This window comes from Lactuca saligna, chromosome 4 (assembly GCF_052625555.1).
Source record: "Lactuca saligna cultivar CGN05327 chromosome 4, ASM5262555v1, whole genome shotgun sequence".
Classification (NCBI taxonomy): Eukaryota; Viridiplantae; Streptophyta; class Magnoliopsida; order Asterales; family Asteraceae; genus Lactuca; species Lactuca saligna.
Genome location: NC_136420.1, coordinates 239,074,475 through 239,091,781, shown reverse-complemented (window position 1 = coordinate 239,091,781; position 17,307 = coordinate 239,074,475). Strand labels below are relative to the sequence as shown.

The 17,307-nt window shown below is 36.8% G+C and overlaps 1 protein-coding gene across 1 annotated transcript; it reads left to right on the top strand.

Moving 5' to 3' along the window:
* The first annotated feature begins 13,898 nt into the window (after window positions 1-13,898).
* Window positions 13,899-16,473, top strand: RAD52-1 (cobalt ion binding protein). The gene is made up of 4 exons (XM_078992050.1): window positions 13,899-14,265; window positions 15,697-15,734; window positions 15,802-15,896; window positions 16,052-16,473. The coding sequence occupies exons 1-4, from the start codon at window positions 13,943-13,945 to the stop codon at window positions 16,193-16,195; spliced, it is 600 nt and encodes a 199-aa protein (XP_078848176.1). The 5' UTR covers window positions 13,899-13,942; the 3' UTR covers window positions 16,196-16,473.
* The last annotated feature ends 834 nt before the right edge of the window (window positions 16,474-17,307 follow it).

Sequence of the window (17,307 nt, the reverse complement as noted above, 5' to 3'; positions counted from 1 at the left end):
ATGAATGCATGGAAGACCCATATGTAAAAATGAGGTGGCATGCAAAAGTTAACTCTCCTCCATTTGAGTAGTTGGGCTGAGAAAAAGAGAGGGAAAAAAAGATTTGGGCTCTTAATGCTTACGCCCATATTATAATCCATTTAGGTGAATTTTCGGCCCAAATAAATCTAGGAATGATTTTTATGGCCCATTAGGGCTAATTAGGTTAGTTATGGCCCAATAAGGTCCATTAAAGTATTTTATTTCATTCTAGGCCCAATATGGCCCAAAATATTAAAACAAATAGAATTAGAGCACATTTCAGAGTTCTAAGCCCAAAGTAGTTAAATTGGAAGCTTATTGGTCCATTGGGCCCAATAAAGAAATCCTAATCTAAAATGGACTTAAACAAGGATTTCTAGGGTTTTCTAATTCTTTGTTGACTATTTGAACGTTTGTATGAAGTGTTTGATTGAAGTTTTGTTGTTATTGAATAAGCATCCTACATGCTTTCACATTGTTGGTTCACATTTGTTATCATTGTTCAATGTTTACAAGGCATCAAAATTCCTAGTTGTGACAAAATTCACATAATATTTCATAATATTATTTACTTAAAACACGATTTCAAAACGTGTATGTTACAAATACCTCCTCCTTTTGAGGATTTTGTCCCCGAAATTACATCGATTAAAGTAAATGGGAATATTTTGCTCTTATCTCATTCTTATTTTCCCAAGTATAATTTGGGCCTCGATGGTGTTTCCACTTGACAAGCACCAACTTTACTTCTTTATTACATAGATTAGTTGTTCTTTCATTCATGAGCTCTTCCGGCTCTTCTACATATCTTAACTTATTATCCAATTTCACTTCAGATAATGGAACTATCTCATCATTGATTCTCAAGCATTTGCGCAGATAGCTCACCTGGAACACGTCATGAATACCTGCCAAGTCTTTAGGCAATTCTAAGCAGTATGCTTGCTTTCCAATTCTCTGGATGATTTTGAAAGGATCAACAAATCTAGGGCTTAGTTTTCCTTTCTTACCAAATCGCATAACACCTTTCCACGGGGATACTTTTAGAATTACGAAATCACCCACCTGGAATTCTATGGGTCGTCTCCTCTTTTTTGTATAGGACTTCTGTCGATCCTGGGCCGCTTTCATTCTTTCTCGTACAATTTGAATCTTGTCGGTGGTGTCTTGAATCATTTCAGGGCCTCCAAGGATCTTCTATCCTATGTCTCGCCAACATAATGGAGTACGACAATTGCAACCATATAATGCCTCATATGGTGGCACTTTGATTGAAGCGTGGTAACTGTTATTATATGAGAATTCAACAAGAGGTAAGTATTTATCCCAGTTACCACCGAACTCCAAGACACATGCATGAAGCATATCTTCTATTGTTTGGATTGTACTCTCCATCTGACCATCTGTCTGGGGATGATAAGTTGTGCTGAGAGCAACTCGAGATCCTAATTCACATTGCATACTCGCCCAAAAGTGAGAAGTGAAGCGAGTATCACGATCGGAAATGATCTTTAGTGGCACACCGTGTCTTGCAACAATTTCATCCAAGTATACTTGTGCGTATTTCTCCATTGGAGCCGTTTCACGCATGGCAAGAAAATGAGCACTTTTAGTCAGGCGGTCGACGATTACCCAAATGCTATCATGCTGTCTAGCAGTCTTTGGCAATTTGGTAATGAAATCCATGGATAGTTCTTCCCATTTCCATACACGGACACTAAGACTTTCTGAGGTTCCATAAGGCTTTTGGTGCTCTGCTTTGACTTGTAAGCATACTAAGCATTCTTGTACATATCTTCCAGTGTCTCTCTTTAATCCAGGCCACCAATAATCAGCTCTTACATCATAGTACATTTTACTTGTACCAGGATGGATTGATAGTTTAGATTTATGGGCTTCATCTAAAATCTTTTGTCTCAATCTACCAATCTTCGGAATCCACAGCCGATTCTTGAATACTTTTAGTCCTCGTGGATCATCAAGTAAAGCATCATTATAATGTATCATCCCTTCTTTCTTCACATTTTCTGGCTTTAGGGCCTCTTCTTGCCATTTCTCTAATTCATCTAAAATAGTGAATTTTATTGTAGTATGAGTAATAGCATAACACATACTATTGCGATAAACCTTTATGCTAAGGGCATCGGCAACTACGTTGGCTTTTCCAAGATGATATAGGATTTCACAATCATAATCTTTGATTAGCTCAATGGCTCATTGTTGTCTCATATTCAAAGTTTGTTGACTGAATATGTACTTGAGACTTTTGTGGTCGGTAAACAATTGGCATTTTGTACCAAAAAGATAATGCCTCCAAAGTTTTAGGGCAAATACCACTGCAGCGAGTTTGAGATCATGAGTGGGATAATTCTTTTCATAATCTTTCAGTTGTCTTGAGGCATAGACTATCACTTTGCCACATTGCATCAACACACAATCGAGTCCCAATCTTGAAGCATCACTATATACGGAGAAATCATCATCACCTTCTGGGAGTGATAATATTGGAGCATGAGTCAAAAGATCTTTTAGAGTTGAGAACACTTTTTCTTGGGCTTCACCCCATTCGAACTTCACTTCCTTCCGTGTAAGACTCGTGAGAGGTACGACTATACGAGAAAAGTCTTTAATGAATCTCCAGTAATATTCCGCGAGACCCAAGAAACTGCGAATTTCGTAAGCATTACGGGGCACTTCCCAATTTTGAATGGCTTCGATTTTGATAGGATCTACGGATACACCATCACTAAAAATAACATGGCCGAGAAATTGAACTTGGCGAAGCCAAAATTCACATTTCGAGAATTTAGCATATAGTTTCTCCTTTCGAAGAAGTTCTAATACCGCACGAAGATGAATGACATGATCAACTTCAGACTTGTAATAGATTAGAATATCGTCAATGAATACGATGACTGATTTATCGAGCATTGAGCAGCATACCCGATTCATCATATCCATGAATATAGAAGGAGCATTTGTTAAACCAGACGACATAACAAGGAATTCATAATGCCCATATCGAGTACGAAAAGTAGTCTTTGGTACATCCTGCTCGTGAACTTTCAATTGATGATAGCCAAATCTTAGATCAATCTTTGAGAAATAGCTAACACCCTGAAGTTGATCGAACAAACCGTCGATGCGAGGTAGTGGGTACTTGTTCTTGATAGTCACCTTATTCAGCTCACAATAATCAATGCACATTCACACCGATCCATCTTGCTTCTTGATAAATAGTACCGGAGCACCCCAGGGAGAGGTACTCGGTCGAATGAAACCCTTGTCAAGTAGTTCCTGTAGTTGGATCATTATTTCTTTCATCTCAGCTGGCGCAAGATGTGAAATCCCCAATTTCACGGCTAGAAAAGACCGATTTTGTTTATGCTTTATAAAAATCAGAGTTCTTCTTTTAATAAAAATGTTGCGGAATTTGTTCCTAGAAAAACATGATAAATACGTTATTAAAACATTTCCGAAGAAACATATTTGTTCGTTTCAAAACGTTTGGGATGTCATCGTTAATACAGAAACATAAGCATAAACAGAACTTACATTTATTTATACTAGTGATCTACATCTCTTTAAATCTCTCAGTGTAATGTGACTTCATATCAACACCTGTGATATAAATAAACTGAGTGGGACAGGTTGGGAAACCTGGTGAGTACATAGGGTTTTCAACCAACAATAATATAATTATTATGTTTAAATAATCAAACAATCAACCCAATTACCCATCCCCATTATCTTCTTTATTCTTAAGGGTCTACCCTAAGAATCAACTATTTCTCATTCATTCATTCCTAAGGAAACAACATGAAGTCCATTGTTGCCAATGACACATTGGTCAAGCGCAGCTGCTAATCTTGTCACTTAGGCGCAGCTGCCAGAAATTGGGACATTTTCTATGAGGCACTTCTGTCGGTATTGACCTTTAAACGCTACTGTCATGGTCATAAGGCTCCCTATTAGGCGCAGCTGCCGATACTGTCCTTAGAGCGCAACTGCTAGGACGTTTACCATAGATCTAAAACATCTACGGGTTGTGGCGCAGCTGCCAGTGCTCATCTATAGGGTACTAGGTCCACTGCTGCTAATGTATACCCATAGGGCACTAGGTCCATGCTCTCTATATCAACTTTTATCGCTCATTATTCATCTACCCATGTTTTACCCAACATATTTTGTAGATATAAAATACTTTATACAGTTTACGTCATTTAAAACATGTATAAAAATCTTTCATCAGCATAGACAACAAGTATTCAGACAATATGCACACATAGCACGTAATTTATAATAAAATACTTCATATCTATGTGTAAGATGAAAGGGACCATGCACTCACCTGATAGGTGATGACTCAACACTCGGACAGCGCTTCGATACTCTCAAAACAACTTTTCTTCGATAAAACCTAGTATCAACACCACCAGGGTTTAGTCTACCGATATTCGCGACAAATTAATAGTCTGACTATTATTATTATTATATAAGCGTTAAATAACACTCAATATAACTCATAATAATATCCCAAATAATTATTTTAAGGTCCTAATAATGTTACTATAATTAATTAGAAGCTATATTAAAACTAGCGTAGGCGTAGCTCACTTACAGCGGGTTTTTCGCAAAACCGGGCTTCGCTGGAGCAGCGTTTCCCGAGCTGAAAGGCTCTTTTCTCGGAGCCGTCAAGCGCTCTGGGGCTTCCGCCTCGTGCTAGGGAGTTATCCTAGGCTTTAGGGGGTTAGGGAGGCTTAGAGAGAGAGAGTTTAGAGAGAGAAAGAAGGGTTTGAAGGTGTGAGGAAGAGGCTAGACCCGACACCTCTATTTATAGTGGAAAATCTGATGGACTCGACGAGTCTGAGTCATGACTCGCCGAGTTGGTGCATGTGGCAACCTTCTGGTGGTGCCACGTGTCCAATTCTGGTGGTGCCACGTCACCCCCTATCGAGTATCAGCCTTCAAACTTAGAAATATCATAACTTTCGCATACGAGCTCCGTTTTCGACGTTCTTTATATTCACGCGTAGGTAAAATCAAGATCTACAACTTTCATTTAGACTCCGTTGGCTAATTCTCGACCGATCTCAAATTTAACAGTAGGAGGCGTTTAGACTGTTAAATGACCGCGAAGAATTCATAATTCCTTCATACGGACTCCGTTTTCGTCTATCTTTTTACCGTTGAGTTCCTATTAATGAGATCTTCAACTCTCATTTAGGTCGCGTAAGCCAAAAACCGCTCGAACTAAAATTCGAGTTTCGGGCTGTACGCTGCTAAGCCGAATCTTAGAAAAATCATAACTTCCTCATACGAAGTCAGATTTGGGCGTTCTTTTTATCGACGCTCTTAGTTTAACATATTCTACTAATTTCATTTAGATCACTAAGGCTAAAAAGTCCTCCATCATAAATTCACTATTTACGCTTCCCGGTGTCGTGCCGGTTCCGTCGTGAAACTTCGACGGGCCATAACTTCTTCGTTATAACTCGGATTTCGGCGTTCTTTATATGTACGGAAACCTTGTGAAATATTCTACAACTTGTTTAAGATTATTTATTCTAATTAATCTTTTGTCGAAAAGTCATTTTCGACCCCTATTGTCTCTAAATTGACTAGCCCAGACCTGCGGGCGTTACATAAGACGATAAGGAGTCTTTGCAATCGGAGCAGCACCATGCATAAGGTCAATTTGGAATTCTATTTGCCTATCCCGAGGAAGACCAAGCAAGTCATCGAGGAAAACATCAGAATATTTGTTAACAACGAGAACATCATTAACAATTTTCTTCTCCTCTTTTGAGACATCAACTGTGTAGGCCAAATAGATAGAACACCCTTTCGATATGAATTTACGAGCTTTAAGGAAAGAGATTATTTTTAAGAGTCTTTGTTCACCGTAGACATAGATAGGATTCTCCCCTTCAATAGGAATGCATACTATCTTTTCATAGCACAAGAGTTCTACGTGGTTCTTTGATAACCAATCCATGCCGAGAATAATATCAAAGTTGGGCAAGGAGATAGGGACTAGGTTAGAAAGAAAAGTATAGCCTTCAATTTCTATAGCACAATCCCTATAGACTTTATTAGCAATTAATGATATACTTCCCACAGTATCTATGTGAAATGGTTGTGCGAGTACAAATCAAGCAATTTGAAAGGAATGCGCAAATTCGTAAGACACAAAAGAATATGAGGCACCAGAATCAAATAAGATGTGAGCAGGTCTAGAGTTGACAAGAAATGTATCCGTCACAACATTAGGGTCCTCGCGTGCCTCCTTTGAGGTAATCTAGAATACACGACCCTTAGCTTTTGGCACCTCCTCCTTTTTAGTTGGAGTAACCTTTGATTGTTGAACAGGGACTTGACTTTTCGCTGGTTGTTGAAAAGAAGCTTGACTTCCCGTTATCTGACTAGTAAAAGTAGGGAAAAAACGCTTCTTGTGGCCAGTAATACCACATGCATAGCAAGTAACATCCTTTCTTGGGCAAGCTGGCTTTATATGACCCTTTTCTCTACATCCATAATAGACAATGTATTCCTTGTCTATTTTACATTGGCCCGGATGATTCCTTCCACAAATACGACATGAAGGCGATTGCATAGAAAAAGATTGTGATCTACTGCATCCACGAGAGGCATTTTGAGTTTGAACTTGATTACTAGGTTCAGTCCGAACGGATTGAGCTGGTAGAAAAGAAGGAACAAGAACAGTTCTTTCAGTACGTGGATGCTTCAGAGCAGTAAAAGTGGCACCATATATTTCTAAGTCATGCTCACGTCTTCGAGCATATTTAACGGCTTTATCGAATGACAAAACTTCTCTATTGGCAACGAAATTGTGGATTTTGTGTCGTAGTCCCTTCATGAATAACTGAATTTTCTCGTCTTCAGTTGGAATATACTTTGTAGCAAACCTTGCTATTTGATTAAACTGGGTTTCATACTCATTCACAGTCATTCCTCCTTGTTTAAGCTCGAGGAATTCCTTCTCCAATATCCTCCTCATGTCTAGAGTACAATACTTCTCCAGCAAACGAGTTTTAAACATTTCCCAGGCTAAATTCTCGTGGTCAAACCCGTTGAGAGCTTCATATGTTGCTTCCCACCAGACCAAGGCTTCTCCGATGAGCATTGCAAAAGAATAATTATTATCTTCAATATCCACATGAGAAATACGAAACACTTTCTTTGTGTTCTGGATCCAAGTAAGAACAATAATGGGATCGAGAACGCCAGAAAACTCTGTAGCACCGCTACTCTTGAAATCTTTGAACGAGGGACGCTTCACCTCTCCTTTTGAAGATTCCCCAGTGACTTTCTCTTTTCCCTTATCACCATTCTTTTTGTGTTCTTCGAGAGTCTGTCGAATAACACCGGTAAGTTTACCCAAGAGTTGCTCCTCACGAGGAGATACTGGAGTATTCACTTCCTCGGGTTGAGGACCTCCACCAACCTCAGGGGTATGCAACGAACTTGTTCAGCCATTGCTCTGCAATACGTGGTAACATCGTATTTTAGAATATTAGGGTTTATTATTACCTAATACTTTTACTTATATATATTTCCTATGGTTTGTATCCCTATACTTACAATGATTAAGTACATATATTGAACTTCCAATAGTTTAAGTCTAAATACCAATCCGTGGAATTTAGTTCACTCAAACTACTACTCTGATACCATGATTGAAAGACCTTAACTTTCGTATTTATGAAAGACCCAAACTTTCATACTTGACAATATAGTTACCCCAAAACATGCTACTTGCATATTCATAAAAACAATAATTTACATTGATAAAGAGGTTACAAACTACTAGATACAAACTGACTATTTTAAAGTGTTATATATTACATTACTTCCCAGGATTCTATAGTTTTATACATATGGGAGTGTAAAATACAATAATTTCAAACTATTCATAAGCTTTTATCAATACAATAGTTTCAAACTATTCAAAAATCTTCTACTAGTATATAGCTATACTAGATGTTTATCTCCTGCAATTTGTTAAACATTGAGAGGGTAAGCGGTGACGCTTAGTGAGTTCAATAATAGATACAATATAACGTTATGCCATATATATACTTCAATATGGCAGAAGCAAAGATGAACAAGGAACAACAAGGGCATATGTGAATCATGTGACAAACATTCCATATCCATCATTGATTTGATTTAAAGATATACAATCAATAAGACATAACAATTTCAATGCTTGATATACATCAATAAAGCTTTGGCCCAAACGGCACATAAGACATACAACTTCGGATTAACATTTTGGTAGATTTCAGGCTTATAGCCCTATCTAACCTTCTGCCAATACCATAAAATAGAAATCATTCTCTTACGGAGACATGTTCTACATGGCCAGAGGCTACATACCAGTACCAACATGAATCTAAGTCCTTTCACTGATCACATGGTCAAAGGTATTTCTTCGCTAAAAAATAGCGAATAAAAATAACCCGGGAAAATGACCCAGAATAATAACATTGAAAAGAACATAATACATATAACACATAACATACAATTGCTCCTATATATTAAACTCACTGTGAAATAACCGGGGGCTAAAATATTAATTTGGGCAGTACTTTGGCTTTAAATATGATTTTCGTCATTGGAAACCGGGCTCTGCGAAGGTAGAGCTTCAAAACCGAAAAGATAAATTTTTTGGGCTTCTCAGGAGTCTCGGGGCGTGTTTCGGGCTTTGGAATCAGTATCGGGGCTTCGGGGGAAGTCGGAATAGTAAAAATATCAAAAAGGGAGGTGAAAATGCTAAATTTCTACAGTTACCTGAGAAGGCTCGCATGCCTCCCTTTTATAGGCCGAGAATGCGAGGGTCAGTCCGAGAAGGAGGAGTCAGCAAGACAGATAGCAACGAGGGAGAGAGACATGCGAGGGGGGAAGGGCGAGTTAGCAGCGAAGCAGCTCGGTGGCAGCAGTAGTGAAGGGCATGCGGCAGCAGCGGAGCGAATTAAGTGGCGCGCATGCAAGGGGCCGGGTGCGAGGCTCCAAAGTGCGACAAAGGGCGAGGCGCGTCGGACGCGCATTGGGCCAAAGCTCTGGGTGAACCGGACTACGACGAGTGTCGGACACGAGGCGCGATCTCGCGAGGGTGACGTGGCTGGCACTATTCATGTGAATTTTCTCGGAAAATTGAACCAAAATCTTCTGAAATTCATAATTTTCGCATACGAGCTCCGTTTTTGACGTTCTTTATATGCACGCGTAGCTAAAATTATGCTCTACAGCTTTCTTTTAGACTTCGTCTGCTAATTTTGAATTTAATTTTAATATTATTATTTTTAACAGACCGGGACAGAAAAATCCGTTACAAATTCATAACTTCTTCACTCGACGTCCGTTTTTGTTAGACTTTTTACCGTTGTACTACAAATGACGAGACCTTCAATTCTAGTTTAGGTTGTGTCGCCTAAATATCACTCGATCTAAAATTCGAGCTTTTAGCTGTGTACTGCTAAGCTGAAACTTCGAAAAACCATAACTTCCTCATACGAAGTTAGATTTTGGCGTTCTTTTTATCGAACTTCTCGGCTTAATGAATACTAAGACTTTCATTTAGATTACCAAGGCTAAAAGTAGTTTATCAAAAACTCACTTTTTACGTCATTCGGCGCCGTGCCGGTTTTGTCGTGGATCTTCGATTGGTCATAACTTCTTTGTTATAACTCGGATTTCGATGAGGTTTTCGCCTACGTGTTTCTAACGAGATTATCTAAAATTTTTAATAATAAAATTTTACTTATTTCAAATTTTATATTTTCGCTATATTTCACTATTTGGCTTTTAATTGGAATCTCATAAGACTTCCAATATTTTATGAGTGATTCTAAACATAGTTTTACTTCATTTCTAGTAAAAACTATCTGTTAGAACTCAACATTCAAATTAACATAATATTATTTACTTGAAACACGATTTCAAAACGTGTATGTTATAGTTTGGCTCGTAGGAGATCGGAAAAGTTGTCGCCCCGTTACTACGGACCTTTGTTATAAAAAAATTGGGAAAGTCGCTTATAAGCTCGAATTACCCCCACCACTAGTATTCATCCTACGTTTCATGTTTCACAACTCAGGGCTGCTATATGAACTCCAACACAAGTTACGGAAATTCCACCTCAGCTCAACGAGGACTTAGAGCTAGTGACTCAACCAGAAGAGTTGCGAGGGGTCCGATACAAGAAGAATGGAGGGGCTGCAGTGGGAAGGGCTAACCAAAATGGAAGCGACATGGGAAGATTCCTCCAAGGTGAATTTGTAGTTTCCAGGTTTTAACCTTGAGGACAAGGTTGAAGTTTGGTCCACCAGTGTTGATAGGCCCCCAATCAGTCAAGTTTACACTCGTAAGAAGAAGAAGCCCATAGGTGGCAGCCCGGTGAGGCTAGTCCAGTCTAGTGAATTGCAGGGGACAAACTAAGGGTAATTTAGTCTCTAGGAGATCTTTTTGCTGCAGCTAATTCGTGGGAGACATCCTTAGTGGGAGTAGAATGTTCTTTTTCTTTTCATGGCTGCTATTTGTCCTTTTTGTCATTTCTTTCTAGTATTTATAGGGAGTATTGTTTTCCGTTTAGGCAGACAGAAATTTGTAATTGCTTAGGCAACTTGGAGAACACCTCCTGAAAAGTGAGATTATCCCTAATTTTATGAAAAACATCAGTTCAATCCAAATTCCATTGTTATTCTTAAATACAAAGTTATAAGAACTGTAGGAAAGAGCTTATCCCAGGGCTGTCAACCAAAGCTCAAGAATCGTCTTGTATTCAACCAATACACACATACATTGAAAAACAAAATAGACCATTCAAACTGCAAAAGTAAGGTTTCTAAGACAAAAGAACAAAAAGAAATTAAAGAAATAGGTAGATGAAGAACAAAATCGAAAATTACCTCAAAAACTAAAGTTATACAAACTTCAACATGTCGATTCCAAATGAAAAGTAAAAGCAACAGAACCGAAGACAGTGATTCCCTGTTCTACAATGGCGGAGGGAGTACAGGGGCAAGCAGGTGCTTTGCCCCCCTCAACATTTCAAATTTATATACATTACTCCCTTCAAATTTTCCAATTTATATACATTACTCCCTTTGACTAAATTCATAAATATTATTTTGATTTTCATAATAACAAGGGTTTAATGTTGCATATCCTTTATCAACATAGACTAGATTTACCTAAAAATAAAGGATTTTTACCATTGAACTAATTGCTTTTTCACATCTAACATTTCTTATACAATTTTTACTATTTTGTTAACATTGATAATAAATAATAAATAATAAGAAGTTGATGATATTAAGTCTTATAAAATCATATTTTATAAACCGTTTATTTAATAATCTATATATTTTTGTGTTTACTTGTTATGTGAGTAATATTTATCAGATGATAGGTTGTGATTTATTTATTTTATTGACTTTGTTAGGATGATAAATTTTTATAACTTTTTTGTTTGTTTTAATTTTTATTATTGGTAAAATAGTTAATTATTACTTTTAGGTTTATTTTTAATATTTCTATTGTTTTTTATCATTAAAATTTTTGAATAGGACACGGTCGGTATGTATATATTAATTTTTTTAGATATTAAAATTATGTATTATCTTTTATATCAAATTTTCCTGTAAGTTATAGACCATATTACGTTACCCGGTTATAAAATATTGGTTAATCTTATTATGATGTAAGCCCCTTTATTGTAAAATTCTGGTTCAGCCCCTGCTGTTGTACTCCTTTGTTTCCAAAATCTGTCAATAAAGCATAAATAAAAGAAAATGGGAAACACGAAATCCATAAATAAGAAGATGGCACGTATCTATTAGAAGAAAGACATAAAATAGAATTGATTGAGCCGTAACTCACCTGCTCAAGCAAGAAAAAGTAGCCCGGTCACCCATCCCAAGAGAAATCACCCTTTTGATGGATTGAGATATCAACGCAGAAGCATTGGTGGTGAGGTTATTGAACCATAAATGTCGAACACGACATAATAAACCGTCTGAAATCATCTGATCGGTTATAAAGTGCAAATGAAATCTCTCCATTCAACAGTTAAATTAAGGTTTAAGCAATTAGAATCAATATGAAATAGATATAAAGTGGTTACAAATTTATTCTCGTCATAATTGATGCTGAATATTTAGAAAAGATAGAAATTTAAATAAATAATCAGGTGTTGTAATATTAGCAGAATTTAGTCATTTACAGTTTGCAATAATGCATACCCACGAATCCTAATGATGAACAACATCTTGGCTTCACAACTCACATAAAATTCACCTTTCAATTGTGCCTTACGTTTCAGCTGAATCAATTCCTTTTGCTGAAATCTATAAAAAAGATATATTAGTTTAAGATTGAAAGAGATAAAGAGGATTAGAATGGGATATGAATCATATGATCGTATACCTGAGCTTCATACTCCTCACTGTATTTTTTGGCCCTGTTGAATATCAACTTCCTGTTGGCATCATTCTTTTTCTTCAAGGCTTCAGCTTCTTGGTTTTTAGTGACAACCCCATTCACAGAAATAATAAAAGAACAGTTGATTACTAATCATCTCTAAGAAATCAATGTTAAGGATTTCTTGGGCAACAATGGTAGAAGTAGAAGAAAATGAAAATAGAAACATCGGACTGAGCAGATGCATTAAATCTAATCCAGAAAATTGAGGAGAAGACGAACCAACCTGTTGCAAGTTGTGGTCTTCCGATGTCGATGTTGGCATATGGATCTAGCGAATCCGGTATTATGAACCTTTGCAGGAGGTAGATGATGTGCAGGGCCGGTCCAGACGGTGGGCAACCCGGGCGACCGCCCAGGGCCCACGTCTTCAGGGGGCCCAAAATTTCTAGGCTATGCAATGTATAAATATAAAAAAAATATTACCTGAATGATTATTACGGTCTAAAGTTGGTTCAAATTCAAAGTAGCTCAAAAGATTAACAATTTGGCTTACTTGTTAGTGCTAATTGAAAATGTATATAGTAAAGAATAAATGATATATTTTTTTAATCTTTATTATATTTGTCGTTGAGGGGCCCTTTTTTTCTTTACGCCCCGGGTCTCATATACGTTTGGACTGGCCCTGATGATGTGGTGGTATTTTGGTTTATTTTGCGAACGTTTGCAGGTGGTAGACGATGCGTAGGGCGGCGGTGATGTCCACTGTGACCATCTTGGGTAAATGGTGGAGGAGAGACCATCGGGCGGTGGTCGCAATGATAGTGAGAAAGGATCGAGAGGAGAGGAATAATGGAGGTAAAGCTGTAAACCCAGAGGAAGAACATTGAAAGGATGTAGAAGAAAAAAGAAGCGGTGGGAATGTATATCTAAAATATAGAAAAAGAGAAGAATATGGTTGAGCAGTCACCTGCAAAGAAAGTCGACAATCTTCCTGAGAAGGGCAAAAGAGAACAAAGACGTTAATCGAAACATCGTTGAAAGCTGCCGATGGAGGTAGAGAAGATGTGAAGGTGCGCCTAGGTTGTGAAGATCGATCGGATGCTTGTAGATCGAGGCGGTGATTCTCTGGATTGGAGATAAACGGAGATAGCGGTGGAGAATTAACACGTATAAGCTGAATATCAGCACATGTACAAACATGTAAAATGAGTGAAACCAAAATGTTACAGCAAAGTAAAGGGTTTAAAGAAAAAAGAAAACAAATACTGAAGTGGTCAAATAGGAACATAGAACTTTTCATCAATGTAGTTCTAAATTAGTATATATATAAATGGGGTAAAAATATGTAAATAGAGAAAACTTGAGAGGTGCTTTTTTGACATTCAGCCGAAAATGTAAGCTTGTCTCGCACAACGGTGTAAAATATGTAAAACCCCTCTAAGCGAGTTAAGGGGTTTTGGTTCAGGAAACAATGGTGTTTTGTCTGATGAAATCACTGAGTCGGGAGTCTACAAAATCGCTGTCGGCCGCATTACGACTGAGATCGTTCGATGTGATCGGAGCAAAAAGCGCTTTCTGTGCTCAGGGTCTATTGTATTCTACTAAGAGACTGAAAAAAGAGGAGATAATCGCCACCAGTGAGATACCAGCTCCTCCTCCAGATGACGACTTTCCGACGTCAGGGATAAGCCGTCCGATTTCAGAAATTCTGAAAGAACTGAACAAGAAAGTCCCGGATTCCCTCATCAGAGCCCGAGTAGAGGCCAGTGGCTTCTCTATCAAATACATCCCATGGTTTGTCTCTCTGTTTCTTCCTTTCTTTTTCTTAATATAGGTATTTGCTACCAGTAATTTCCCAATATGGCATAAGTTAATGTGCATATATTTTGAGTTAGATTGATTACTTTGTCTCGGCTTTCCTTCAAATTGCTGGTTGGTTTTCCGGGAAATCGTAAACCTAATTCAAAGCAACACACTCTCCAGTTATTTGGTTCATCTAAGTGAAGTTTGTAATCCACAATTTATATTTGATTAAAGTGGTTTAAACTTTAAACTTAATGTATGTTGTATCAAACTTGTGAGCATAAATATTTGGTTGTTACATAATTGTTTTGTAGGGAACTCTAAACCCTAAACCCTACCCCATGAGCATAAAGTGAGATGTAAATCAGGTTTACAACAGCTCTTTAGGTGGCTGACATGATAGACCAGTGGCTTCAAAGAGCCCAATTTACATTGGAATTGAAACTCCCTGCTGAATGTTGCTGAGATCTCAAATCTATTGGTAGTTGTTTTTCATGGATATGTGTTAAATTTTGTGATTCTAAGTGGGAAATTTACAATAACTATCAAGATTAAGACATAATCTTGAGAATTATGGAACACCAAGATGCATTTTACAATTCAAAAGCAATCACAACAACTAATTAACAAAACATTAGTTATAAAGTGAGAAATCATTTTATTAATCAAAGAAAGAAACACATTACAATGATTTGAATGGCGAAAGGACGAGTCCTAGATGAACCATATTTTCAAGAGCAACGTTGAGAGATGATGATCCCCCTTTTAAATATTATTATTATTTATATAACCCTTAACCCTCTTTATCTCAGTTTCTATGAAACGAACATTTAAAGAGTTAACTAAATCAGTGAAGGCTATTTTTTTTATTTTTTTTTTTATTTTTTTATTTCCTTTACTATACGGTCCTTAAGCTTCCTTTATTTTTGTCTTCAGTATCCGCTTCATTCCCTTTCCCGATTTTTTAAGTTTCAACTTTATCACTTTCATCTTCACATTCAGTGAGCCTTTCATCTTTATAACTTTTATCAGATGCAGCTTATTTTTCTTGAATATTCAGCACACAAAATTATTTACAAGCCAAGATTTGGAACAGACCTTATACTTGTAGCAATAATGCAATATGTTACTATGATTAGTGATTGTAGAAGAATGCAATCACTAATAGTTGGTCTGGTTGACTTTTACCTTTAAGTGTCCTGTTTTGGTTGACTTGTGTTTTGGTTGTCTTTTGTGGGATAGAATTTGTTACTCATTGATTGATTCCTTGGGAGAGTTAGGGCTTTGTAATGTTTTGGTTTCAGATGTTATCACTCTCAGCTAATAGAGACTATAAGCCTAATGCTTTCTGCTTACAATATACAGTGTTTTAAGATACTAGTATGATGCTTAAGGGACTGATATTCTGTTTTTAATTCCCAGGCATATTGTGAACAGGATTATGAATCTGCATGCTCCAGGTATTATGCAAAAGATTTTAAATATTATATTAATTATATAATTTATTTACTCTGGAATTTATTACAGAATGGTCTGGAGAAGTCCGAAGTATTCACTATTCAACAGATGGGAAATCCGTCTCTGTTACTTATCGGGTAACACTCTATGGGACTGATGCAGAGGTATGCATAATATCTAAGGATTTTAATATATATATATATATATATATATATATATATATATATATATATATATATATATATATATATATATATATATATATATATTGGAAAAGAAATAAAGAAATTTGGTTGGGTGATGGATGATTTTTGAACAGATATTTAGGGAGTCGACTGGAACTTCATCAGTTGGTGACGTGGGAGGGTATGGGGATCCTGTGCAGAAAGCAGAGGCCATGGCATTTCGGCGAGCATGTGCTCGTTTTGGTCTTGGGCTTCATCTTTATCATGAAGAGTTGTAGATTTTTGCTTCTGCAAAATCATATGCTTTAAGCCTTTAACCACATTCACATTTTTGGGTAGTCATATCATATATCATATGCGTGCTGTGGTTTGAACATATGAAATTTTCATTTACATTGCATTATTTCAAGGGTGCAATTCATAACAAGTTAACTAGCTTGCCCCTGTGTTTGGTAGGATGTAATATATATCAAGGAATTTGTTATGGTTGGCTCCATTCGAATTGGAAAAAAATGTTTGTTTTGTATCATGGAATCCAAGGGCCATTTTTAAGGAATGCGATACTTTTCTTTCTTTTTTTTTTTTTTTTTTTTACTCGAGGTTTTAAATTGTAATATAATATTTTCGTAATCCAAATAAAAGATATATTTTTGTATATTTTAATTATTTTTAAACCAAAATAACAATTTTACTTTTGTTTATTTCCATCCAAGACCTACCTAACATTTCACTGGATTTTGACCTAACACGCTCTTTCATCTACAACTCGACTTTGTGAAATATTTTTTCTGTAAACTCCGGTTAGGATAATAAACTTGGTTCAAGTAAGGGTTTACTATAAAATATATTCTTGCTATTCCAAAATCGCTGATAAACTTAAACAATCTACAAGCTTCTCCGATGATGATGGGTACCCAAAGAAGCTCATTTCCATGAAGTCGACTATCGAGAGTTGCAAAGATGTTGCATAGCTTGATGAACAAGGTAGGGGACTCATTGCACATAGAGAGTCCATCTTGTAACAAATACAAGATAAGAAACAAAGATCAAAGATGTTGCATAGCTTGATGAACAAGGTAGGGGACTCATTGCACATAGAGAGTCCATCTTGTAACAAATAGAATATAAGAAACAACGAATATAAACAACCAAAAATAAATCGAAGACGCATAATAATGCCTGGCAATGCCACAACAGAAGTTAGTTGACCAACTACATATTTTGTTGTCGTTCATAGGAGATAAATGAAAACATGCATGGATTGATATGGAGAAATAAAAACTCCTTCATGAATGTCGTGAACATTAAAGACTGGTCAATAGTTATTATTATGTAATGATTACGTATTTAAGTTTCTAAATCAAACATCTAAACTGGGAAATTAACAAAA